The sequence below is a fragment of the Aquila chrysaetos genome, chromosome 8 (assembly GCF_900496995.4).
Source record: "Aquila chrysaetos chrysaetos chromosome 8, bAquChr1.4, whole genome shotgun sequence".
Taxonomy (NCBI): Eukaryota; Metazoa; Chordata; class Aves; order Accipitriformes; family Accipitridae; genus Aquila; species Aquila chrysaetos.
In genome coordinates, this window is record NC_044011.1 from 3,831,286 (window position 1) to 3,855,328 (window position 24,043).

Below are 24,043 nucleotides of genomic sequence, written 5' to 3' on the forward strand. Positions count from 1 at the left end.
CTCAGCGGCGAGGCTTGTGGGTTCTCCTTCCCACCGCCCACGCGTGTATACCCACGCACACCTGCGCCCACGCAGCCCGGGCGGCCGCCGCGGGCAGCCCGCAGTGCGCATGCTCCCCGCTACGCAAAGCACGCAGGCTGCGCCGTTTGCGGCCGCGGCGGCGGGCGCTGAACGGAGGCCGAGGGCCGGGCCTAAGCGGCGGCGCCGCCGCGTGACTCAGGTAACGCGGCCCCGGGCCGGGTCCCGCGCCCCACGCCCCCCGCGACGGCTGCCCCGCGCCCTGCCGGGGATGGGGCACCCCGCTCCCGCCTCCCCCGGGGGTCGGCCGTCCGGGAAAACCTCGCCCTCTCCCCTTTCCCACCCTCCGTTGCCGGCCGCCCTCGGCCCCGTAGTGCCCCCGGGAGGGGGGGCCTGGCCCCGAGGTCACCGGGCGCGGGGGTCCCGCGGGGGCGGGAGGCGCTGGGAGCCGGGCCGGGGGGGGCATGGGACCCTTCTAGGGGTGAGAGTGGGAAGGGGGAGCGGGCGTGCGGGGCAGGGCTGTGGGGAGTCGGGCGTGGGAGGGAGGACCCCCCGGGCCGGGGCCGCGGCGGCGGTGGTGGTGGGGGGACACAGGGAGCTAATCTTAGCCTCGCTAACCTTGACTTGTGTCCCAGCCGGGAGCCGGGGGATCCGCGGTACGGCCGCCGAGCAGCACCTGCGGTGGGCGTCCGTGCTTTAGGCTGGGGGAGGTGGTGGGGGTGACGGCGGGGGCCCGACCTGCTGTGACCCGGCGCCCGCTCCGTTCCCTCTCGCCTGTGCGGAGGGCGGTGGATGAAACCGGCTCCTCTTGCGAGGGAAAGTCGGTGGCATGTGGATCGTGGAGGGCCTGCCAAAGCCTATTCTGCTTGGTGGAGTTGTTTGTACTTAGAACCCGTTCTGCCTTGTGACGGAGACGGCCGGGTGTCTCTAGTTCAGCTGTTTCTTTGGCATCAGCTGCAGAAGTTTATTCGGCGTGAGGCTTTGTGGAGTTGTGGGGTCTTTTGAAAGTGGATATACTCAAATAACCTCGAAATTGTTATTGTGAAACTGCTGGGGTGTGGTTGAGCAGGTGGTTCCGTTGTCCTGGTGCTTTTAACCACAATGCAAATTCTGTCATATGTAAATAGCATTTTGTTTTTCTGTTTAAATTCACATAAAGTTGTAACGTACCCAAATAACGTGCTAAATTCCTGGGCGCTGCCTTGCTGTACTTTCCATCTGGGTTAATGTTCCTGTGAACATGTTCTGTTCGGGTTTTTGCTAGAATGAGAAGTGTTTGACAAAGGTGTTTATTTTAGCCGTCCTTGTCATTCGTAGCAGTGGGTTCCCTGCATGTGGTACTCAGAGGAGCGCTGGTCTAATTTAGAAACAAATCGTTTCTATTTCAAGTTTTTAAGAGAACAGTCTCATTAACATTCAAATTCCCACTCAGATCTGGTTGCGGGAGGGAGTAAAATGAGTCTTTACTGCCAAGTCTGATGCAGGCGATCCTCCATAGCTGTCTGTGAAACGCAGCCGTTAGGGTTATTACTGCCTTTTCAGGCTCTTAGTTTGGACCTTGCTGATGGTCCCCGCAGTCTGAGTGGGAGACTGGGACTGTTCCGAGATCAAGCAGAAAAGACGTAGGAAGCTGAGGGAAAAAAAAAAGGGAACTGAAAAACTCTCTGCAAGTTTCTGGCAGATTTGGGGAGAGAGCTTTGGTCTCATGAGCCCCAGCTTACTTTGTTGTTTTGGGGACCAGTGCAATATCCGTCCTCTTCCTGCTTTTTTCTGTAGCGCTTACAACAAAAGGTCTCTATCTTTAAACAGAAATGGTGCTGGGATGCTGTGGGACCTGATTCCAAGCATGCAGTCTAGAAAATCAAAGATGAGCACTTTTAAACTAGCAGAGGCTATCAGAGCATTGCTGTTTAAAGTAAATGAATTAAGTGCATTTTAAGATTTCCTGTTGTTGTTACACATTCATTGATCTGACTGTGTCTAATTGCTAATTAATAACAACTGTAGGCACAGTGTGTGGTCTTTGAAATGAGCTGGCAGTGCTGACTGACTAAGAGATGCTATTGGAGAGTCAGTTTTATAGTGGAACATCTCTGCTTGCAGAACTTGCTCATCGGAACAGCTTGGCAAGATGTGAACTTGCTGCTGCGTCAGCTGCTCCTGCTACAAGCAAGAAAGTCTAGAACCTCACTTTCAAAGTTATTTTTTCTTGTAAGAGTATTCACTTTATACAGAAGATGGCAAGATCAGGCAGAGGTTTATTTCTCCCTCTGGTCTGACCCTGATAGCGTTTTTAAATTGTTCATGGAAGTTGGGCATTCCTGGAGGTGTGATGTAACAGAATCGATAAGGATTTTTTGCAATGTTTGGTTTTTCTTCTTTTTCACTGAAAAAGAAGAATTTGTATATTTTTATTGCTGTCCTGTTCATCCCATGGAGTTTTTCTTTGGCAAAGTATGATGAATTTGAGGATGGAGATGACATTATGGAATATGATGATAATGACTTTGCTGAATTTGAAGATGTTAATGAAGATGCAGTCACAGAGTCTCCTCAGAGGATCATCACTACAGAAGACGATGAAGAAGAAGCCACTATAGAGCTTGAAGGTCAGGATGAGAACCAGGAAGACTTTGATGATGCAGATGCACAGGTAATGCCTCATCTCCTTTCTCTATGTGTTTCCTAATATTATCTCTACACCTTTCTTTCTCACCTTATCTTTTTGGATTTTGCTCACCAGGCTTTGGATTTTCATGCTGTTTGTGATTCTGTCCTTTAGGAAGGTGATACCGAGAGTGAACCGTATGATGATGAGGAGTTTGAAGGCTATGAAGAGAAACCTGATGCATCTCATAGCAAAAATAAAGACCCCATAACAATAGTTAATGTAGGTATAAATGTTGATCTGCTTTCTATTTGGTGTTTCATCACTTTATTTTTTTAAGGTGGTATGCCAATAACGTCATTAGTGTAAAAAAATATACATAAGAGAGAATCTGTCCTAAAGAATTTGCTATTTGAATTAACAAGAGACAGTGCAGAAATGTGACGAAGTGTGGAGACGAGAAATATGTGAAATAATGCAACAGGATAGCAGCAGAATACGATCCAGGTGTGCCAGGTCCCAATTCCATGCTTTTCTGCATTGGTGTTTGCTACTCTAAATAGCAAGTCTTGAAGTAAAACTTCCAGGGCAGGTGCCTCTTATTTTAAGCTGCTAGAACTCCCATCCTTGGATCAATGCTGTATTCTGTATTCAAACTGAGAATTGGGATTGGAGTATAGATCAGGACATTCTTCATTAAAACAGTCCTTTTGAAACATAGTTTTGACCAAAGCATTTTATGACTTAGCTTGTTTTACCCATATGACTATGGGGGAGAAGTAGAGGAGCTAGAGTGATGACCTTTGTTTAATCCAGAGAAAAAACATACATCCCAGAATGTCTGGGTGCTTTGTCAACACATAAAGAAGAGGCTGCAGTGACGGTATGCTTACAATAAACATAGTGTATTTTTAGCTTGTCTATGGCTAAAGTTTCAGATTAGAAATTGACTCCTCTGACTGTTTTTGAAGCCAGTCTTTCTGTCCACCCTGTATCACCTTCTTGTTGCCTCCCAAGAGAGTCTTTTACAGAATGATCACATGCTTGAGGCCTGCATTTTTGTTATCCCTAAGATCTCTTTTTAAGTATTATGGCTGACCTGGGTAGTGAAAATTAAGGTTTGGGGACTTTTATGACTCAAGGGTGATACAGCATAGCAGAATGGCTAGTTAATCTCTAAAGATGGCTTCCCTGCTCCCCCATGCAGCCTGTGGCTCTTGGTGGCATCCTGAAAATGCTCCCGGACATTGGGTATTACTTTATCATGTAACTTCTGTTGCAATCTATCTGATAATGCTGTGATGGGCTGGGCATCAAGCTCAAATAATCAGTGGGCTGAAATGCTGGGCTGTTGACTACTCTTGAGGGATACATGCTAGCACAGGCTCACTTGGAAGAGAGAAGTATTTTGTTTGTATTAGCCAGGTATTTTGGCAATGCTATTATCAGTTGTTTCCTGCATTACTACCGTGTCCCAGTAGAGCCAAAAGCATTATGTAGGCTTAGCTCTGTCCTGTCGCCTTTGTGAAACTTCTCCAGTACTCTGTGTTTTCCAAATTGTTTGTATATATGGAATGTGTTCATTCAATATGTAAAAGACAGTCTCCATTCACTTACCATAGGTCCCTGCTCACCTTCAAAACAGCTGGGAGAGTTACTACATGGAGATCCTGATGGTAACGGGTCTTCTTGCTTACATCATGAATTACATCATTGGGAAGAACAAAAACAACCGTCTGGCTCATGCATGGTTCAATACTCACAGGGAGCTGCTAGAAAGTAACTTTGCTCTTGTTGGTGAGTTCCATAATGACAAGGATCCATTGTTAGTTTATTTGAATAATGCGGGTTTTAAACCGGCATGTAGGCTATAGAGAAGAGTAACCTTTTCTATGCAGATGCATGGTAGTACTAATGACAGCTGTGTGTGTAAACAATTAGTGTGCCAGTCTCACAGTGCTGAAATGAGGTTATAGTGGTGCTATATAAATTATTCAGAAACATCATGGTGATACTGAAGTAGTCCAGCAACAACTGAGTTGTAAGCCTACTGCTGAACTTTGGTGTTTAAACTTGTGATTTTTAGATTGTAGTTCTCTTTCACTGTTGTTTCCTTCAGGGGATGATGGTACTAATAAAGAAGCTACAAGCACTGGGAAACTAAATCAAGAAAATGAACACATATATAACTTGTGGTGCTCTGGAAGGGTGTGCTGTGAAGGAATGCTCATCCAGCTAAAGGTAAGGAAGAGGGAGTTTGTAGTACTGTTTACCTGTCACCAGTTTTCAGGTTCTAGAGGCTTTTCCATTCCAGTGTGAGCAACAAGAAGTCTCAGCTTGACTTTTTCACCCACATTCAGATACAGGGTACTGAATGTGCTCACATGAAGGGAAGACTGGTCGGACTAAAGATCCGTACAGGCCTGTATTCTGCCCGCCCAAGTAGTTAAGAGTGAACGCTTACAGAAGGAGTATAGAAACCAGAAGTATAGTGTAAACAGAGGTAACTGTAGGCTGAAGAGCCCAGCTGCCATTCAGAGGGACTTTAGCATGTTGGAGGAATGAACCAAGAGGATTCCAAGGAAGTACAACAAAGAAATACAAAGTCCTGCACGTGGGATGGGACAGCCCCGCATGCTGGTTCAGCTCCTAACTTGAGGGAACAAGGCCCTGAGAAACTCACCTAATGCAGAAAGTAGGCCTGCTTTTGAGCAGCATAGGTGACTTCCAAAGGGCCCTTCAAAGTTAAATTATTCTCTGAAAAACATCTACTTATAACTGTCCTATTTTTTCTTAAGCCCCACTGCTATCTGCTAATGAAGTACTGCATTCTAGGTATATTCAGCTATCTTCTTTGTTTACAAACTTGTGTTTTTAGTTTCTCAAGAGACAAGACCTACTGAACGTTCTTGCACGCATGATGAGGCCAGCTTCTGACCAAGTGGTATGTACTCAGCCCTTTAGATTAGCTGTGATAAATTGTTGCATTCCTTTGGTTCTGCTCTGCTGCTTTTGATGGTTCTCATGACACACGAGTGAACTGCCAGGTGTCTTTCTATAGTGTTCCGTATCTTCTAGTTCAGTAACTGTCAAAACAATCTGAAAGAATTCGTATTTCTTTTCTGCCTGTGAAATGCACACTGCTGATAACTGGAAATTGTTTTATCTATGGGTTTTATTGTTTGAGTGGTTTTGTGAACAGTCTGTCATGCTTCAAAACCACATCTTGATTAAAAAGTGGTTTTACAATCTGAAATACTTAATGATTGTTCTTCTGTCTGTTCAGGCAGACTGAACAGAGCTGCTTACTGTGTATGCTGGCCTGGATATTGTATCTTGTAATGTTACTTTTTTGCCTCGCCCCTTGCTCGTGGATACGAGGGTAATCTCTAACTGCATAAATACCAAGAGAGGCTACCTTTGGAAGAACAGTGGCTATGTGCACAGTGAATACTCTTTCCATGTATCTATAATTGTAGTTACTTGTATCTATTAAAAATATTTAATTTAGATGTGGGCAGTTGCTCATAAGCAATGGATAGCTGCAGTGCAAGTGAGTCTTACAACTCTGTTGTTCTAGTCACCGTCATTACACTGTAGCATTATACCAGAATACTGAATTGAGTACTCAATATAATTAAAAAGCTACCCTACCTTAAGACACACTGAGAAGCTTTAAATCAACAACCTTTATCTTAGCTGTGTATAGCCTCGATTAGTCTTTCTTCTTATGAATCAAAGTGTCAGACAAACATTGAAGTCATATTTGGCCAGTAGTCTGAAGGCAGAGTACATCGTATAAATCTGATCAGGGCTAATAACATTCTGTCCCGCAGCAAATAAAAGTAACAATGAATGATGAAGATATGGACACCTATGTGTTTGCTGTTGGAACGAGAAAAGCACTGGTGCGACTTCAGAAGGAGATGCAGGACTTGGTATGTATGTTCATGCTGGGAATACTAACATGATAAATAATAGCATATAAGAACCTCTAGTCTGTAGATTGCTTATTTTCTTGGGAACAGCTGAAAACTTGTGACTGACCTCTTGGAATTAGTGTGTGGGGAAAAGACATTTTTGTCTGATGGATGAAAGTCTAATGCCATCAAACATCTTAAGTGCTAGCCAGCTGCTGTCAGAACTGCAAGAAAAGAGACAATTGAAGGCAGCTTACATCTTCCTTTTGGTGTATAGCTCATTTAAGAGAAGGCTGAAGTATATTGTCAGGATACACACCAGTGTCACTTCACCTCATTTAATTTGCACTAATGACTTCTTCAAAAGTAAACTTAATTGGTGATATGGGATGTGGAAAGTTTGGGTCTAAGTCCTCTGCTTTTATGTGATCCGAAGTTAAAACCTTCCATATATTCAAGCCCTGAAGCTTGGAAAGAATCCAGTGATAACAAGCAGTGGTTTGCAAATCTTTTCTCTCATAACTTGTCTCAAGTTACAGGTCTGAAGTGTGGTTGGTAGGATGCCAGTTGTTTTTGTTCTGTTATGAAACAATGCAAGCAAAATGCCTTAATCCACTTTGAGCATTCCAGCATGGATGCATTAGAACCATTTTATCTTTTTCCTTAAAGTACTGACTATTGAAGGGAAATACTAACTTAAAGACTATTGATACTGCATGCTTTGGTTTGTGCTTGAAATGTCCCCAGCCAGACTGAGTGACTGAGTGTATTTTTTATTGTTTCTTTTCAGGTACTTTTAGGGGTCCCATTGTGCTGTATCAGTTCAGTCTGATAAGATACTTAGAAGCCTCTGTTTTTATTTCTTTCCCTTTGTTCTCTTTGAAACAGAGTGAGTTCTGCAGTGATAAGCCTAAGTCTGGTGCAAAATATGGGCTTCCAGATTCGCTGGCTATCTTGTCGGAGATGGGGGAGGTCACAGAGGGAATGATGGACGCTAAGGTAATCTTGAATGAATTAGTACAAATCTTCCTTGGTAACCCTGGCACCTGCAGCCTATGCAAAAAAGTTCTAATCTTTATCTCCTGTAAATATCACAACAGGAGAGCCAAATAGCGCTAGTGAGATCTAGAGAAGTCAAGACCCTAAGGAAGCTTAAGGGCTGGAAGAAGGATGTTATTCTCACGTTTATTCCTTTTACATAGTAACTGTTAGTCTAACATGAACTGCAGACTTAAAACTGCCTTTCAGAGCTTGGAAGTTAGCTTCAACGGCCAGTTCGAAGGAGGGTGTTGATGGTATGTCTGCAGGTCCTCAGAGTTGACATGTTATCAAATGAATTGGAAAATCCCAAATGAGAGTTATATAGTATCTGAGTTGCTCATATTAATTCCATGCGTTGAAGCCCATTCTAGCAAAAGCTAAAAAAAAAAAATTGACAGTTTAAATTACGGAGTCATTGTGGCAAGCTGAGCACAGCAATTTTCTAAGTGATATATGGACTCTTTGGCAAACCCATATGGAGTGGGTAGGCTGCAGATGGATCGGTGTTGGGAAAAACTAACCCCAGTTTCTCTTTTAGATGATACATTTCCTCACACACTATGCTGACAAGATTGAGTCCGTCCAATTCTCGGACCAGTTCTCCGGTCCAAAACTTATGCAAGAGTACGTATAAAGCTAGATCTCTCTTCCCAGTAGCTATTGTAACACTAAGCAAAATAGAGGCTGACAAACTTGTTTGCAGTGTGAAGCCTGCTGGAATGTACACAAAGAGAAATTGGGAGCTAAGGTAAAACAGGTGAATAAATACACTCCCAATCCTTCCAAATGCTGCATTAGTTTAGAAGATCAAGGTGCTGTATTGCCTTAATATTTATTTTTGTGTGGTGGTTATGCTGTAGTTTGGGCAGCTACAAATTTCAGATAACATCTGGCAGCTAGTGTACACAGCTGCATGGAAAGCAACTGAGTAATCCCACTAAAGGTATAGGGCATGTTAGAGTTTAAGGGCCAAGAAATAACACTGCAGGAGGAGAACTCAACACATTAACTCAGATGCTATTTGGATGCATTAAGAACTAGGTTTAAGCAAAGTCTGCAGTGTAAAAAAAAAAAAAAAAAAACCCAAAAAAAACCGGCTGCTTGCCCTTCCCTAGCTGATATGTCTAAACCTTCTGTTGTTGAATCCATCGCTTGGGTACTTTTGTTCAGGTTGATTCTCAGCTGTGCTTCAAAACTACACAGATGCAGTACCTCTTCTGTTTCTCTAAGCCTCCTAGTCTTCAGGTGCTTTTAGCTGCTGCTTCAGAATTGCAAGTGGTGGGTGATTTATCTTATCTGAATTACCATGTAGGTTTTTGCAAGGGTGTATTATGCTCACAGGCATATAAATAAGTGATCCATATCAGAACTTGAAACTGTCCTCCAAAAAAGAACATACTTTGATTTAATTATAAGACAGCAGTATATGTACCTTTGTACTGAAATTGCTAGGCTTTGGAGGATCTGTGAAATGTAGGTCTGACTTTCTTACATTAGAATACTGTGGGGTTTGGGGCAGTGAAGACTTGAATTCTTTAGAAAATGTTTTGGTTTTTAGTTTTGTGTTTTGTTTTGTTTTTCCTAACTAGTATTTATAGAGGATCTGTAGTAGTATATACAGCAGGGCATATGTAAAATGGAATGTCATTAAAAATACACCAGCCTCCTTAGGGCTCAGATGACTTCTGACGATCAGATTAGATGGTGCTGTTAGTATGTTTTTGCATTAATGCCTTTTCACTGCATGCTTTTGAGTAAAACACTTCAGGAATCTGAAAAATTTTGAACTTAAATTTGCGTTACAGGCAGGCTTTTAATCTTGTTTATTTTATTCGAGTACTTTGCAAGTGTCTCTTGGTTCTTGACGAGGTTTTCCCTAACAATGTTAGGTATTTTGTATGCCTGTATTTTTCTTCACTCATTCTGGCCACTTTTTTCTTTCCTACCAGGGAGGGTCAGCTTACAAAACTGCCCGAAACTAAAAAGACACTTTTGTTTACATTTAACGGTAGGAGAACTGGTGTACATGTGTGTATGTGTATCTGTGGGAGTGTTGTGCTTTATTTGTGCAAGTCACGTGCTCAAGTTCTGTCACCTATGGAAGACAATATATGACGAATTACTTCAGTGCATGTAACAGGATCATTGATTGGTTAACCAGTGAACAGAAGGCAGTACTAACACCGGGGACTGAGCAGCATATCGTCATCATAATAGGATACTCAATCTTGCTATTGTTGATCTTGGTTCATACTCGTATGTCTACTGGTGGTTGTATTAGGTCATCATTGGAAGATGGCTAGTTTTTAAGTCACATGCCTTGCAGTTTAGGCTTGCAGAGTTACTTGGTTAACCCTGGTTTGAAATAAAAACAGCCTGTTGGGAGGCTATTCTAGAAAAGGCCCATAGTTCTCTTCAAAATTCAAGACCGTAGCTCCAAGTGAAGCTAATGTCAGAGCCTGAATTCGGCCCTTATGTTTGTATTCTGTACTAATAAAACTAAGAAGGATTGTGTGGGGGAAATGTGCCTGTCACTGTCCTGAAGAGGACGATAAGAACATCTTTCTTTCATGAATGGTGTGAGCAATAAGGAAGGAGGGTTACAGCAAGTAGAAAAATCCTGCCAACCTCTCCGAATTAACAAGAAACTCTTTATTTCAGTGCCTGGCTCAGGCAACACTTCCCCAAAGGACATGGAGTCTTTGCTGCCTCTGATGAGCATGGTTATCTACTCTATTGACAAAGCAAAGAAGTTCCGTCTGAACAGAGAAGTAAGTAGTGTGTATTTTTCTGTCTTCTGAATATTGTATGAAATTGCAACCATTACTCTTACAATTGGGAGCCTTATGTTTCCAATATGACTACCAGAGATACTGCATCCTGCTCATGGGGAAATCTGTATTAACAGCATTTGCTTTTCTCTGTGAAAAGGGTAAACAAAAAGCTGACAAGAACAGGGCTCGTGTGGAAGAGAACTTCCTTAAACTGACTCACGTGCAAAGGCAGGAAGCTGCCCAGTCCCGTCGAGAAGAGAAAAAACGGGCAGAGAAAGAGCGAATCATGAACGAAGAGGATCCTGAAAAACAGCGTCGGCTGGAGGTAAGATGGATTTTCAGATTGTTACAAGCTACCGGCAAATTTCTCCTATGATATCGCCAGGGCTGCCTGTAGGTACACCAGCAATGGCCAACTTTGATTTCCTATTTGCTGGAAGGCAGACAACTTTCAGGGTATATGCTGTTGCTTTCTGAAACGTGCGAAGGCTCCCAGTGTGGAGCCAGCTCATGTGGTTAGAGATGTGAACCCAAGTACTGGAGGTGTTTTTTGTTTGGCTCTTCTGAAATGATGGGTTTGCTCTTTGAAGGCATCACCAATGTTCATTCAGATCTCTGTCCCTGCCTACAGGAAGCTGCTTTGCGGCGTGAGCAAAAGAAACTTGAGAAGAAGCAGATGAAGATGAAGCAAATCAAAGTGAAAGCTATGTGACTCCATTGTGAGAAGCGTCTCAGTGCCACCTGCAGAATTGTAATTCACAGGGTACAAAGACCTACTTAACTCCATAATCCTATGCTTCTTTGAACACTAGTAGCCATTAAGAGAAATGTTCCTTGCATTGGTGTTACTTATTTAAGTATTACAGCAACATGCAGGTGTATGTAGAGAGCTTTGTCTCGGCAGTTTTATTCCAGGTGGTATAAATTTTTGCTACTTGTCTGTTTAAAAAAAAATTGCAATATTCTTGAATGCTCTTTGTCATTTGTTCTTTAAAAACAGAAGATTGTAAACCTGTCCACGTGTGCTGGCAACATATTCATGCTTTGGTTTTAAACTTTGGTTTTAGTTATTGGGAGGGAAGGGAGAAAAATGTAAGGGGAGGAAAACTGCACAATAATCATTTACTGTGCATTTATTTGCATCAAGCTTGTAAAGGCACAAAACTTAGAGCCTTCCATACACAGTATGGATTCTTCAGGGATTTAAGCCCAGTAGAATAGAAGTGATTTTTATTTTCTTTTTTTACAAACAACGGACTGAAACAGTATTACGTCACCTGTGGGCGATTGGCATATGTATGAAACATATAGATGGGTTAGATACGAGGGAATGGAATACATGAACAGTTTCCTACTTGTGGTTTTGAATGCTGCAAGCTTAATACAATGTGAAGTTTGTAATGTCAGCGTGGTGTTCCTTCAGGAGTGAGCGCATGGTGAGTTAACAGCTTCAACTAGCCTTCCTTGAATATTTTTAACTGTACAAGTTTGCCTCAAACTTTTCTCTTGATCTCAGCAGCTGCTGCCTAGTTCACTTCAGCCAGAAGCTAGATTCAGTGAAGTATCTGCAATTGCCAATTTCCCCAAGCAAGTAAAAACGTTTCAGAGGACACATACCCTCTTCATCTGGTAAACGATCATTTCAGGTTTTTGAATATAAATGGGGAGAATGAAGTGAATGCCCTTGTGCAAGCACTTCGCTAACTGAGAGAGCTCTGCATTTTATAAATGCTTCCTGTCTAGAAGGAATTTTATTGTTGCTTTTAACAGTTTTGGGGGGAAAAATGTCTTGCATTTTCTTGTTCGATATTTTGTGCAAACTTGGTTCTGAGGCAATAAGAATGAGCTGCTGTTGAAACAGCAATTGCTTAAACTTCTTGTTCCAGCATGGGATACTTCACACTGATTTAAATGCAAATGTCTGTAACCTGATACATGCAAATACATTAATTTTATAATGGTTGGTAAAATTATTTAAAACCAAAACTAATGTCGATTATGTGAAATTTTAGCACTATTTAGCTTTAAAGATTAATACGGTATTGTTTCACGAAGTTCTTTGAAAGGAAATACTAGTTTGTGCTCTTTCGAGTAAGTGGACAGCTTTCCTGAAGTCCCATACGTTTGTGGGCCACGGCAGCTAATTTTGTAATATGAACATTCAACTGAACAATCTAATGAAGAGTAAAATATAATTGAAACACTCCACCTGCCTACTTTACTTGGCTGGACTCTGCGTTCCTTTCATCCGGTAGAATCTCACAGCCTCGTTTGTCCTGGGTAGGTTTTTCAACACAGAGCAGCAGGCGTTATCTCTGCTGCGATGAAATGATTCTTTCCCCTCGGGAGCTGCTCCCTGTGAGGGCGGTGGGTGCTGGGGCAGAGGGCCAGGAGCCGGAGGAAGGCATCTCTCCCCTCGTGCAGGCTGGGGTGGGTGGAGATGGAGGATTAGCCCCCTGCCTTTAAGGGACGGGGCCGCGCAGGCACTGCAGCAGCACCGAGGGCGGGCAGGGCGCCTTCCCCCGGTGCCCGAGGAGCGGCTGGGCGGGCCGCTGGGACGAAGCCTCGACGGCTTTCTGAGGGAACCAACATGGCGCCGGCCGCTTCCCGCCGCTGGTAACGCGCGGGAGCCTCGGGGGTGACGTCACGCGAGCGCCCGCATCACGTGGCGGCGTGCTGGCGTCACACGCGCAGCGTCTCCTGCCGGTAAGCGGCGGCCGCAGCCTGAGAGAGCGGGTGAGGGGCCCGGCGGGGCGGGAGGGGAGGTCGCTGCCTTGCGGGGGCCGCCGCGGGCCCTCGGCGGTGCTTACCGGCCTGTCGAGCTCCGGTAGGGTCCTGCCGGCCTGGGGCTGCCCGGCAGCGGCGCTCGGTCCCGGGGTGAGGCGTGAGGGGGTGACCCGCTCTTGTGCCTGCAGGTTGCCGGTCCTTTAACGAGCTGCGTGTGGTAACGCAAACGCGGATTCCATGTCTTTTCTTGTAAGTAAACCCGAACGGATTAGGGTGAGTGTTGAACACCTTCCAGCTTCCCTCAGACGCCGGCGTGTCGGTAGAGCCAGCCTTGCGCTTGTGCAGAGGAGCAGCGGCGGGGCCGGCCTCCTGGAAAGCACTTTAAAGTCACGTTAAAACGCGCTAATTATAGGGCAGGGTATCGATGTGCAAGCTAGGCGCTAGTGGAAAAAAAAACAAACCCTGTGCTGAAGTATTTATTGCTCTCTTGTGTGTACGGTGCGAGGGGCTTGTAATGGGCGTTGCAATTTAGAAAAAGCATGGTAATGCTAATTTCTTTCTACCATTCTTTACGAAGTTACTGCCTCACCTCTGTCACACCACCGACAGGTTATTTCTAAACTTAACTTTCTTGGAAAGCTAAACACAACAGCTTTGTTTGGTTCTGCATTTTTAGGTGAGGAAGTTTCATGTGAGAAAACCACTTTTAATGCCTTAAAACGGTATTGTTATATACGAGTTTTGAGTCATCGTCACCTAAAGACTCGTTGGTGCTTTCTAGGACTGCCTTCCCTTGCACTAAACAACATGAGCTATTTTTTTAGTTATTTTACCAAGTAGACAAATTCTAATGTGGGAGCATTTGTGTTTATCTAATGTTAACATGATCAACATTCTGCAAGCCTAAAATTGTATATTCTATTGTGTGTTATGTGTGCCTGTATGTATCTTTCTTTGAATTACAGAGTTGAATAGAGTGGTATAAACATTTCTCTGCACAAGCTAATGCTTGCTGTGAACTTAAAGCATGAATTCTGGAAGAGAACAATAGCTTTAAAATATCTGTGTTCTAATTCTGCATTTAGTCAATAGATATGTAGCCAAAATATTTAAGTTCTCTAGGACGTCACCTCATCGTAAATAGTTGAAGTTTTTTGTTTACGCCTGTTACACCCAAAAAACAACTTTTATTTGCCTGTATAAGGGAGTTTTAGCATGCTTGTTAATTTTGCTGTATGTGCATGTGTAAAGGTTCATGTTTGAATGATCTAAAATTATGTTAACTTTAGTGCAAGTGCATGCTGGTCAGGAGAAGCAGTAGCACCTGTGTGGTTGCTGGGTGTATGCCATCTTAGTGGCACAAGAAGAGAATATCCTGTCCAAAGTAAGGATGTATCTCTGATGTTGCAGCTAATCAGTCTCAGACCGTAGCAGAATCCTTGAAGTATTACCATTCTTTTATGTTTTTTTCTGGGGAAGGGGGAAAAGAAATTTGTCTCTAGATGGAATAACTAATTATCTGGGGGATTTTTTTTCTTCTTCTTTCAGCGGTGGGTGTCTGAAAAATTCATTGTTGAGGGCTTAAGGGAGTTTGAACTGTTTGGAGGTAAGTTTTCCCCTCGTTAGATGACGTTGTTAGAAATGTTTTATTTTAGCTGCAAGGTTTGTTAATTTGGTTGCAAATATGTATCTTAACAGTAAAAGAGATGAATAAATCTGGTTGTAGCACCAGATGTGGTTATTCAAGCTGGCTAACCATATAAAGTTAATATGGAAGTGTCCAAGATCTAGCAAGTTATTTGGAAATCAATTTCATGTTGATGGCAGTACTATTTTCAGACCCTGCATTCTGTATTTCTTAGTATAACCACTTTTTTTCCTATGCAAAAGATAGATTTGGGGTTTGGGAAAGTTAATTACAATTTTCCAAGTAAAAATGGATTTTGAAACTGATGACAGCTCCCCACTGTGCCTGCAGGAGAGCTGACTGGTTTCTGTTCTCCTTTGTGCATAATAAACAAAATTGCCCACTAGGATGCAGAATTCCTCATCAGTGACATGTAAAGCAATCAGAGCATAGGAAAGATGTCTAGATCTTGAGCTTCCAGGTAGATTGGAAGAATTTTCATTATTTTAAATAAACTTTAGATAGTTTCTTCTGTATTTAAGCAAAGTAGATACATAATTTTTTTAATGTGTTTGGAAGTATATAAAAAAATTTGTCACTTTACGTTTATGTTGAATATATGAACAGTAGCACTATTTGAATCTCTTTAATTCCATACTTGTACTAGAATTTGATTATTTTTAGTGCTACAACCTTATGTGTAAATTAAATGTCTTTGTCTAAAAAAAAATATTGTATATATTTGGTATCAAAAAGTATCACACAGGGTTCTTTACTCAGTTTTCCAACTATATTTTTAATGGGTATCTGTTGAACACAACATGGTGAACAATTAATTTCTTTACTCCAGAGCAGCCTCCGGGTGACTCTCGGAGAAAAGTAAGTGACTTTTGCAGGCTGTGGTGCTGTGGTTCATTGCATGGAGATTATTCCTTGTGGAAGTTTGATTTTTCTTTTTATCTTAGTTATATATTTCATCTCTATATTTAGCTCTACAAGTGTGGAAACAGGTTTCACCCTGGAGTGAAAATTTTGGTGTGTGGTTTTCAAACTATATGTGACAAGTCAAAACTTCAAACGTAATCTCTTGGATTTGTATTTGTGTCATCGTCCCCCCTCCCCCCAGTCCCACAAGGGTCTCTTTTTTGAGATGATTTAGAACTGATTCTTCAGAGATGCTAATCTCTTACAACAAGTTTATGGGACTTCTGAAAACTAGGCCCAAAAAATTTTATGTCAAAACCAGTGTTCCCTTTTGAACACATCGATTCTGATTTCCTTTCTCTTCCCTGTAGAGCAGCCACAACAGAGGCTCCAACATCAAAACCAAACATCATGTAATTTTCAGTTTGAGGTCACTTTACGTCCTGTTGTCTGGTTGTCCTTGGAGCCAATTCCATGCATGCTTAGAGAGCTTTGCCTCTTAAAAACTAAAATCACTAGCAAACATGGCATGTCTGTTCAAAAATGTACAGCCAAAATGTGGCAGTTGAAAACTTTACCTTGATGCTTTTTGTTCTGTAGGCCCTGATTGCACACTATCTGTTCATAATGAGCAATGCTCATAGAATAACACAACTTATGATAGCATGTATTTGTCTAAATGATTTCCCACCTACCTTCAATATACCATATTGAAACACTTCTGTGTGCAGGTGTCGCTCTAGTTTAAGCTAATTACAAATGTGAATTAAGTGTGATTTGATTATAGTAACTGTGTCAGTTCAAGCTGCTTATAATTGATTTTTGTGCCAGTGTCTGTAATTTACTGGCACAAACAATGCTGAAAATCTGAGATGTATATGGAATGTTTTGTATAAAGTCAAGCAAATTCACACCTTTTTTTAAATTGCTGAGTGTTACACATATGCTGAATTGGAAGCAAATTGAGATTAGCATCTGTTTTGTTTTTGTTAAAGTATTCACTTGGGGTTTGAACACTTTTGCAGTGGTATTGCTGACTCTCATTTTGATTTTTACATCTAAATAAAAGCTTACTTCTTCCAGCAGGGCTATAGAAAAAGGTAAATAATCTGGGGAGAGGGACAGGAGGAAAATTTTTGTTGCTCATGCTGAAAGTGAGTGAGGGAACGAGGAGGTGGAGAGGAAGGCAGCAGAACAAATATTATATTCCCTCTTCCTGACTCGGATGAATGTCATTTGGCAAATGCAGATCCTTGCTAGCATCACATAACTGATTTTCTTATGGCATTTATAACAGTAGTTGCCTTTCAAAGATTAATTTCCTTAAATCTATCTCAAATTAAAATCAGACCAACAAGCTGGAAAGCTACCTCTTAATGAATGTCATGCCATAAAGCTAGTCATATGTGACTTCATTTTGCAGCTGCTTTTGCTTTTGACCATACACCAAAAGTTGTCCTGTGTGAAACCACTGAGGAGCTTTTTTTCAGTATTTCATAAATGACATTTCAGTTTAACTTTTTTTTTTTTAAACTCTTGTATGATGTTGATAAATTTCTGGTAGAGCTCCTTTTGTATTAACTCTCAGTTATCGGTCACTGCTAACATGAAGAGAGGTGAGTGAAGACCTCTGATGTACTGGAAGACTTTTAAAAAGGGAATTTACAGTATTTTTCCATTACTGTTGAAACAGTCTACACCATTAATAAGATTAAATTTAATTTTTTGCATCTGTTTTGTTGGCTTATGCTATATTTGGAGTGGACTTTTAATAAAGCAAACCACTTACATATTGCTCAGTGTTTCACCAGCTGTCATTGCTCCATAACGCTGCTTTATCAGAGCCTCCTGCTTTCATTTCCTTGGTGGTGCCTTTCTGCTTCAGAGGTTTCCATCTTCCTGTGTGTCTCTCCTGGCAATCTTGCTGTTGACAGGACTGTGTGAAATTGCTGGAAGAAGTAATGAATGATACAACTGAGATCAGAATTGACAGGCATCTTTAACAGAAGTTTGAAATCATGAATGGAAAGTTGCTGCCTGTTCTCGGCCAAGGAACAGCACTGTATAGTGTGCTAGTAGGACTAGACAAAAAGGATTTGGGATTGCTGAGATCTCAGGGGTTAGCTATCCTCAAACAGGACTGAGCTGCTGTGCTAGAGTTGTTTGAGCTGAAATTACACCATAGCACTGTTCACAAACCTTAAATTTTGCCTTTTCCCTTAACTGAAAAATATACCTATTTTAAAGGTAGGCAGAGAGAGGTAAAATGTGTGCTGTTCAAAGTCATTTGAAAAGGTAGAACTTGGGAAGCCTGACTATTAGCTTACTCCCAAAGTATAGTTAGGGACACAAAGGTAATTTACGGCAAATTCACATCTGTGCTCATTGCACTACATTTACCCTGGACTGAGTGTAGAACAGCAAGTTCCTTGTTTTTCAGCTGTCACTGTGTTGTTTCCATCTTTCAGTGATGGAAAAAGAGTATTTGCTGTCACTCTAGGAAAATGCACAAGCATTTTCTGCTTCATGTACCATGAGAAAAGGTCTGATAAAGGGCATTTGCAGTTGGTGAAGAATGAGGTGGAAGAAATGAGCTGGAGTTTCAAATGTCAGGAGGAGTTAATGTGCTGGAAATTTGAGATAACTAAATCTTATCTTAGACACCAAATAAATTTGGTTCCCCATTAGGATGCTCTCCTTCTGACTTTGAAAATTTGAGGGAGTTGGAAGGTGTAATGGAACTTGCAAGAACATTGAAGTTTGTCTTCTGCAAAATCCTGCTTTGAAAGGTTATGTGTATGTAAATAAAGCAGCTTTATGTCAGATGTAGTGAAGAAAAGCTGACAGGCTTGGGAGTGGTGCTTCCCTGTGTGGTGTGGTTTTTTGTTTTGGTTTTTTTTTTTTTTTTTTCTTTTTCCTGTAAGCACTAATGCTTTGCAGTTAAGTTTTTGCTTTCATTTGGAGCTTCTCTTTTCATGTGTGTCTGATCTTCATATCTTGGGCTAAGTTGGTTCATCACTTCTACCATTCAGCTAAGCAGCTTCAGCTGCGCTGGTCTTATCACAGATGAGCAGCTGAAAACAAGAAGCCCCAGCATCAGACAGGAATGGTGACTGCCACAATGCAGACAAGTGCTATAAACAAGCTTTCCTTTGATGGCCTTTGCTCAGGCAACAGGATGGTGGCACAGAAGTTTGTAATTAATGGGAGAAAGGTAGTTACTATAAAGCAGTGCTTAAGGTGTCTTGGGGAATAGTAATTGGCTTTATCCAAATATTTGTAAAGAAATTCTAGCTTACAGTAATTAAGAACCTACCTGTTATGGTTACATGTTTTGAAACACAGATGACTGGATCTTCTGAAATGAGGCATCTCCTGGATTTCAATTGATAAATAACTATTTAAAATTATTTTAACAGCAATTAAATTCTCTCTTCTATATTCAGTACTGTCATATTATTTTGAGGTGTATGATAATATAAGGAGCAGATGATTTTTTCTAGCATGTGATCTTTACTTCTTCTGACTTGACTTTTTTTTTTTTTCCCCCCAGACAAATGAGGCGAGCTCCGAGTCGATAGCTTCTTCCCCTAAAAGGGACACCATGAGCAACTTCCTACCAGACAGCAGCTGTTATGAGTTGCTCACTATCATAGGTAATACTACTAGCAGGCTGGAGGATTGAAAGTCTGTTTTGCAAAGAAAATAACTTCTGCAGATTTGTTGGCCTTTTCTTGATTGATTGCTTATTTTTTAATTAAATGCCTGTCCTCTTTGATTTTAAAAACACTTCAATAGAAAATGAGATGCCAGTCCTAAAGGCTTTGAACTGAAAGAGGCATGTGGTGGGTTAATGATACTGAGTGAGAAGTACAAAGTCAGAAGCAGCAGCCTGAAACCTGTCCCTGTCCTTGTTGGGGCTGTGGGCTAATCATTTTATTTCTACCTCAGTTCTGAACTTGAAAGGCAGGATAATATTACTGGCTAGGAGGATTTCTCTTGATGGAATACATGCCAAGGAAGGTGGTATCTGATGGAATGATTACTCTTTTTCACAAGGCCAAAAATAGTTTCAGTAAATGAGCATAAAGATTATTTAAGGGTCAAGGACTGGAGGAGTTCTCCAGAAGTATTGCTGAAGCTTTAATGCCTTTTCTTTCAGGCAGAGGCTTTGAAGACTTGATGGTTGTGAACCTGGCCAGGTATAAACCCACAGGAGAGTATGTCACAGTCAGAAGAGTGAACTTGGAGGCCTGTACAAACGAAATGGTCACGTTCTTGCAGGTAACATGAATCCACTAATACCATAATGCAAGTTTAGGAGAGGACAGACAGCAAGAGCAGTGCTTATCAATACTGTATTCATATTTCTGCATTTACTAAATTGAATCAAAATATCTTTTTTTTATTTTAGGGGGAACTTCATGTTTCCAAGCTCTTCAACCACCCTAACATTGTGCCATACAAAGCAACTTTCATAGCTGACAATGAGCTATGGGTAGTGACATCTTTCATGGCGTACGGTAGGTGGAGAGGGAATACCTTTGTCTGACCATCATGTTCTGTGAAATGAAATTTAAGAGGTGAAGTATCCTTGGGTTCTTTTCTGACCAATTAAGAGGTGGTTTGTTTCTTTTTAGGTTCTGCAAAAGATTTAATCTGTACCCATTTTATGGATGGGATGAGTGAACTGGCTATTGCATATATCCTCCAAGGCGTATTGAAAGCACTTGACTACATCCACCATATGGGCTACGTACATAGGTATTTTAAAAAAAAAAAAAAAGCGATCCATTTTCCCTCTGTTGGAAGTTCTCAGAAATACTGCTCATCATTAGAATAGAGTAGATAGTTCAAATGATGTGGAACGCATTATCAAGTTTTGTATTACTTTGCTGTTAGATCAAGTCAGTTTGATACTCATGGGAAATTACATCATTGATCTTACTAAACTGTGTGAAAGTGTCACTGTAGAACAAAATTATCCCAAATACCACTGTGTATCTAAAATCACAACTGCAGCTCATGTTGACATGCTGACTTGTTAAGGCTCTGTTCAGATACTGTTGATACTCTCCAAATTGAGACCGACACTGATGGGAGGGTGGATTTTCCCGGTTACTGTTGAAGATCCTGGGTCCGTAACCTTTAGTCCTGTATTTCTTCTTGCCACAGAAACATTCTTTGGGAACCTGCATAGCGGGTGTGTAGAGTCCTGTTAATGTTTGTAGAGGTGGTTTTGCACAGCATTCAGGATGGTCATTAGGAATCTCAGCCTCCTGAGTGTCTCCTGAGGCTGATCAAGTATTGTCCTGTGCATTGAGCTGTCCAGTAAAGTAGGCTTTTAGCTTTTCCATAGGTGCTCACTAAGGATGAATTTCTGTTTAGTACTACAGCTTTTCTTAATCTCTTTCTAAATCGCTGTCTCCACCCTTTAGCATATTTTTCCTCTTCTCTGACACATTCCTCTGTTGTGAGAGTAAATTTCAGATGCTGAAAGTTCTAGGTCATTAGTGGTTATTACTTTTATTGTATGTACTGTAAAAGAAATTCAGCTTACCTATGCCTGCCTTAAATCCTTTGTAGTGCCCTTCTGCACTAAGTCTTCCTGGGAAAGCTATAAGGAACGTAAGTCCTTTGAGGCCAGGGAACCTGACTATTTTTACTTTTTTTCAGGAGTGTTAAAGCCAGCCATATCCTGATCTCTGTGGACGGGAAGGTGTACCTCTCTGGCCTGCGAAGTAATCTAAGTATGATCAACCATGGGCAGCGACTCAAAGTTGTTCATGACTTTCCCAAATACAGCATCAAAGTCCTGCCTTGGCTCAGTCCTGAAGTCTTGCAGCAGGTGTGTTTAAAAAAAACTGCTAGTTTTTAGTGATATATGGTATCTGTATAACTTTCTGAGTTATTATGGCATGTTTGGGGGCAGGGCGGGGGGAAACAAAACAAAAGCCACAGGGTTACTTTTTCTCATGACGAGCTCTACCCTTTTTTCCTATCCTTTTAACCTTAAAACCAGTGACCCCTAGCAACGGGAAACCTGTATTCCTGTCAAAAAGGGCAACTGCTGAGAAGCCCATGTTACAACATTGTCTTTTCTTTCCCTCCAGAGGAAGGTGTGCGAATGTAAGGAAAAGGAAGGGGGGGAGGCTAGAGGAAACAGATTTGGGACAGGTGCAGGGCGAGTGGGTAGAATTTGATCAGATCTATTTGACTAGTTTTCCTGTAGGTACCTCTACAGAGTCTCCCATTAGCAAAGTGTTACATTAGATGCCAGTTACCCTACTAAGGTGGATGTCATCTCTACTAGATAGCTGATTTCAGTTAAATAAATGTTGCCCTTAACTGTTTGTTTTAACAAACAAAAAAACCACCACCACAATAATCCAGCCTATATGTGGGTTGTACTATTTCTGCTCCAATCATTTGGGTTTGCTCTTCTGCATATCAAATCATGGGTATTGCCCATGCAATCACATGTAAGTCCACAAGGCTAATTTTTCTTTTCCTTTTCATCTAGAATCTCCAGGGTTATGATGCAAAATCTGACATTTACAGCGTAGGGATAACAGCCTGTGAGCTGGCAAATGGACACGTACCATTTAAAGACATGCCTTCTACTCAGGTAAGGTTTAAAAGCTCTTTTCTCATCCTTCATCCTGGCACATGGAACTGCTTTGCTGCACTGGAATGTGAAGACAGAAGGGTGCCATGCTTACCTGAATGGGAAATCTTAACTGTCTAGTCTTACTGTGTGTGATGTTGCTTATGCCCCTTCTCTTCCAGATGCTCTTGGAAAAGCTGAATGGAACTGTTCCCTGCCTGCTAGACACCACCACAATTCCTGCTGATGAGCTGACTATGAAGACCTCCCGTTCAAGTGCTAACTACGGGATGGGCGAGAGCATGGCTATTAGCAACGTGAGAGCAGCCAATGGAGAGCCAACCCTGCACCCTTATCTTCGGACCTTCTCCACTTACTTCCATAACTTTGTAGAACAGTGCCTCCAGCGGAACCCCGATTTCAGGTAAAGCCAGATGAAAGCTGCTAGAGCGGATTAAACCATGAGAGCTAGCAGAGGTTGTTTGAAATTTTCTTTCCAAAAGCATAGTGGAGTGAGGATGTGCTCCATACATTGAGAAGAGCAGTCCAAGTATGTAAAACAAGAGCAGTGTTAACACCTTGAGCACTTTCTATAAGAGAGCCTGAAGAATTACTTTGCAGCCTTCTTTGGGGGGTAGAGTGGCGCTACATGTCAGGAAAATAAACAGTACAACTTGAATTTCTGGTCCCTGTGAGACAGGTTACCCAGTTTCCATCACTGTGAATGTCGGCTGTTCAGCCAGCAGAGAATAATAATGGGAAATCGTCAAGAACTGTATTTTCCTCTGTAGTGAGTGTAAAGTCATCTTTAGCCATGACAAACTGCCCCAGCATACCACACTGTTCAGAAACTCTTCCTTGACCAAATGTTGGGGTGTGCAAGTAGGTAACTTCTTCAGAAGAAGGTTGAACTGCTTGCATAAAACATCATGTGAACATAATATACAGTGCTACTGGTTACAAAAGGGAGATATCCTATAGCTGAGAAATGAGAGAGGCAGGAAGGACCCCGGTCTTTTCTTTCTTTCACTACCTGACTTTAAACACTGATGCATTTTCTTGTGTGCTTACTTTATTCTAACTCCCTTCCACAGGCCAAGCGCAGGCACTCTGCTTAATCATCCCTTTTTCAAGCAGGTAAGGAACTCAGTTAATCTGTGGATAAAGAACAGTGGCTTTTCTGTAGTTGTTGTCTTGCTGTGTCACTGAACCTGAGGGTGGGAATGTTGAGTTGCTGAATTTTCTGTGATCTGAAAGGATTAAGTTAGTTTGGTGACTAACTGTAGTGTAGCTTGGTGATCCTCACATTCTCCTGGGAGGTGGACTTGCTTTTCTCAATGCATCTCTTCCTTATCTAAACAGAGGATGTAAATCTGCCAGTCCTGTATGCCAGTTTTTCACCCACAGACACTATTGGGTACTGGGGCAAGGCAGTCCTTACCTGGTCCTTACTGAGACCAAACTGAGGTGTGACATGTGCGTTGCTTACAGCTCTGTGGCAGGTTGGTGAGCTCCAGCCCTGGCATGGGAAGAGGCAGGGGGTCTCCTACCCCTGAAATTATTTGTCTGGCTTGCTCTGAGCTGAGGGTTAGGGTGGCGCTTCACTGAGGGGAGCATCAGGACCGTAGCACCGAAGTGCTGCTGAAAAGGCTGCATGCAAAGCAGTTTCTCGATACAAGGTGCAGTGTGAAAGCTCTGCGTGTCTCGGAGCTGGCAGAAAGATAATACTGTGTTCTTACTTTCTGCCTGTAACCACACGTTGTTCTGCTCGTCTGTGATGCGCAACTGGGGAAGCAT

At 42.1% G+C, this 24,043-nt stretch overlaps 3 protein-coding genes across 11 annotated transcripts in view; 2 read left to right on the plus strand and 1 right to left on the minus strand.

Annotated features, from left to right (window-relative positions):
- On the plus strand, positions 1-12,567 carry CCDC47 (coiled-coil domain containing 47). The gene is made up of 13 exons (XM_030021537.1): positions 1-220; positions 2,406-2,671; positions 2,801-2,908; positions 4,249-4,423; positions 4,746-4,867; positions 5,505-5,570; positions 6,463-6,564; positions 7,435-7,545; positions 8,126-8,211; positions 9,537-9,595; positions 10,249-10,358; positions 10,519-10,686; positions 10,993-12,567. Exons 2-13 carry the CDS (start codon positions 2,504-2,506, stop codon positions 11,071-11,073), a joined length of 1,356 nt encoding a protein of 451 aa, XP_029877397.1. The 5' UTR covers positions 1-220; positions 2,406-2,503; the 3' UTR covers positions 11,074-12,567.
- STRADA (STE20 related adaptor alpha) overlaps positions 12,556-24,043 on the plus strand; it is a 12,992-nt gene continuing 1,504 nt past the window's right edge. For 2 of the 7 annotated variants that reach the window (XR_005932942.1, XM_030021551.2), the window contains exons 1-12: positions 13,026-13,097; positions 13,277-13,361; positions 14,637-14,694; positions 15,566-15,594; positions 19,193-19,295; positions 19,802-19,923; positions 20,054-20,162; positions 20,280-20,403; positions 21,316-21,487; positions 22,163-22,267; positions 22,429-22,670; positions 23,341-23,383. Coding sequence is in view for 6 of the 7 variants with exons in the window: in XM_030021551.2 (XP_029877411.1) it covers positions 13,326-13,361; positions 14,637-14,694; positions 15,566-15,594; positions 19,193-19,295; positions 19,802-19,923; positions 20,054-20,162; positions 20,280-20,403; positions 21,316-21,487; positions 22,163-22,267; positions 22,429-22,670; positions 23,341-23,383 (1,143 nt within the window). In the remaining variant the exon portion in view is untranslated. Of the gene's footprint in view, positions 12,642-13,025; positions 13,098-13,276; positions 13,362-14,636; positions 14,695-15,565; positions 15,595-19,192; positions 19,296-19,801; positions 19,924-20,053; positions 20,163-20,279; positions 20,404-21,315; positions 21,488-22,162; positions 22,268-22,428; positions 22,671-23,340; positions 23,384-24,043 lie in introns of those variants that run through there. The other 5 variants (XM_041125181.1, XM_041125182.1, XM_030021552.2 and 2 more) reach the window with 5 other exon arrangements.
- Positions 15,492-24,043, minus strand: part of RNF113A (ring finger protein 113A) — a 17,340-nt gene continuing 8,788 nt past the window's right edge. Inside the window, exon 11 of one of the 3 annotated variants that reach the window (XR_005932947.1) lies at positions 15,492-17,588. The gene's annotated coding sequence lies outside the window, so the exon portion shown is untranslated. Of the gene's footprint in view, positions 23,402-24,043 lie in introns of all 3 variants that reach the window. The other 2 variants (XR_005932946.1, XR_005932945.1) reach the window with 2 other exon arrangements.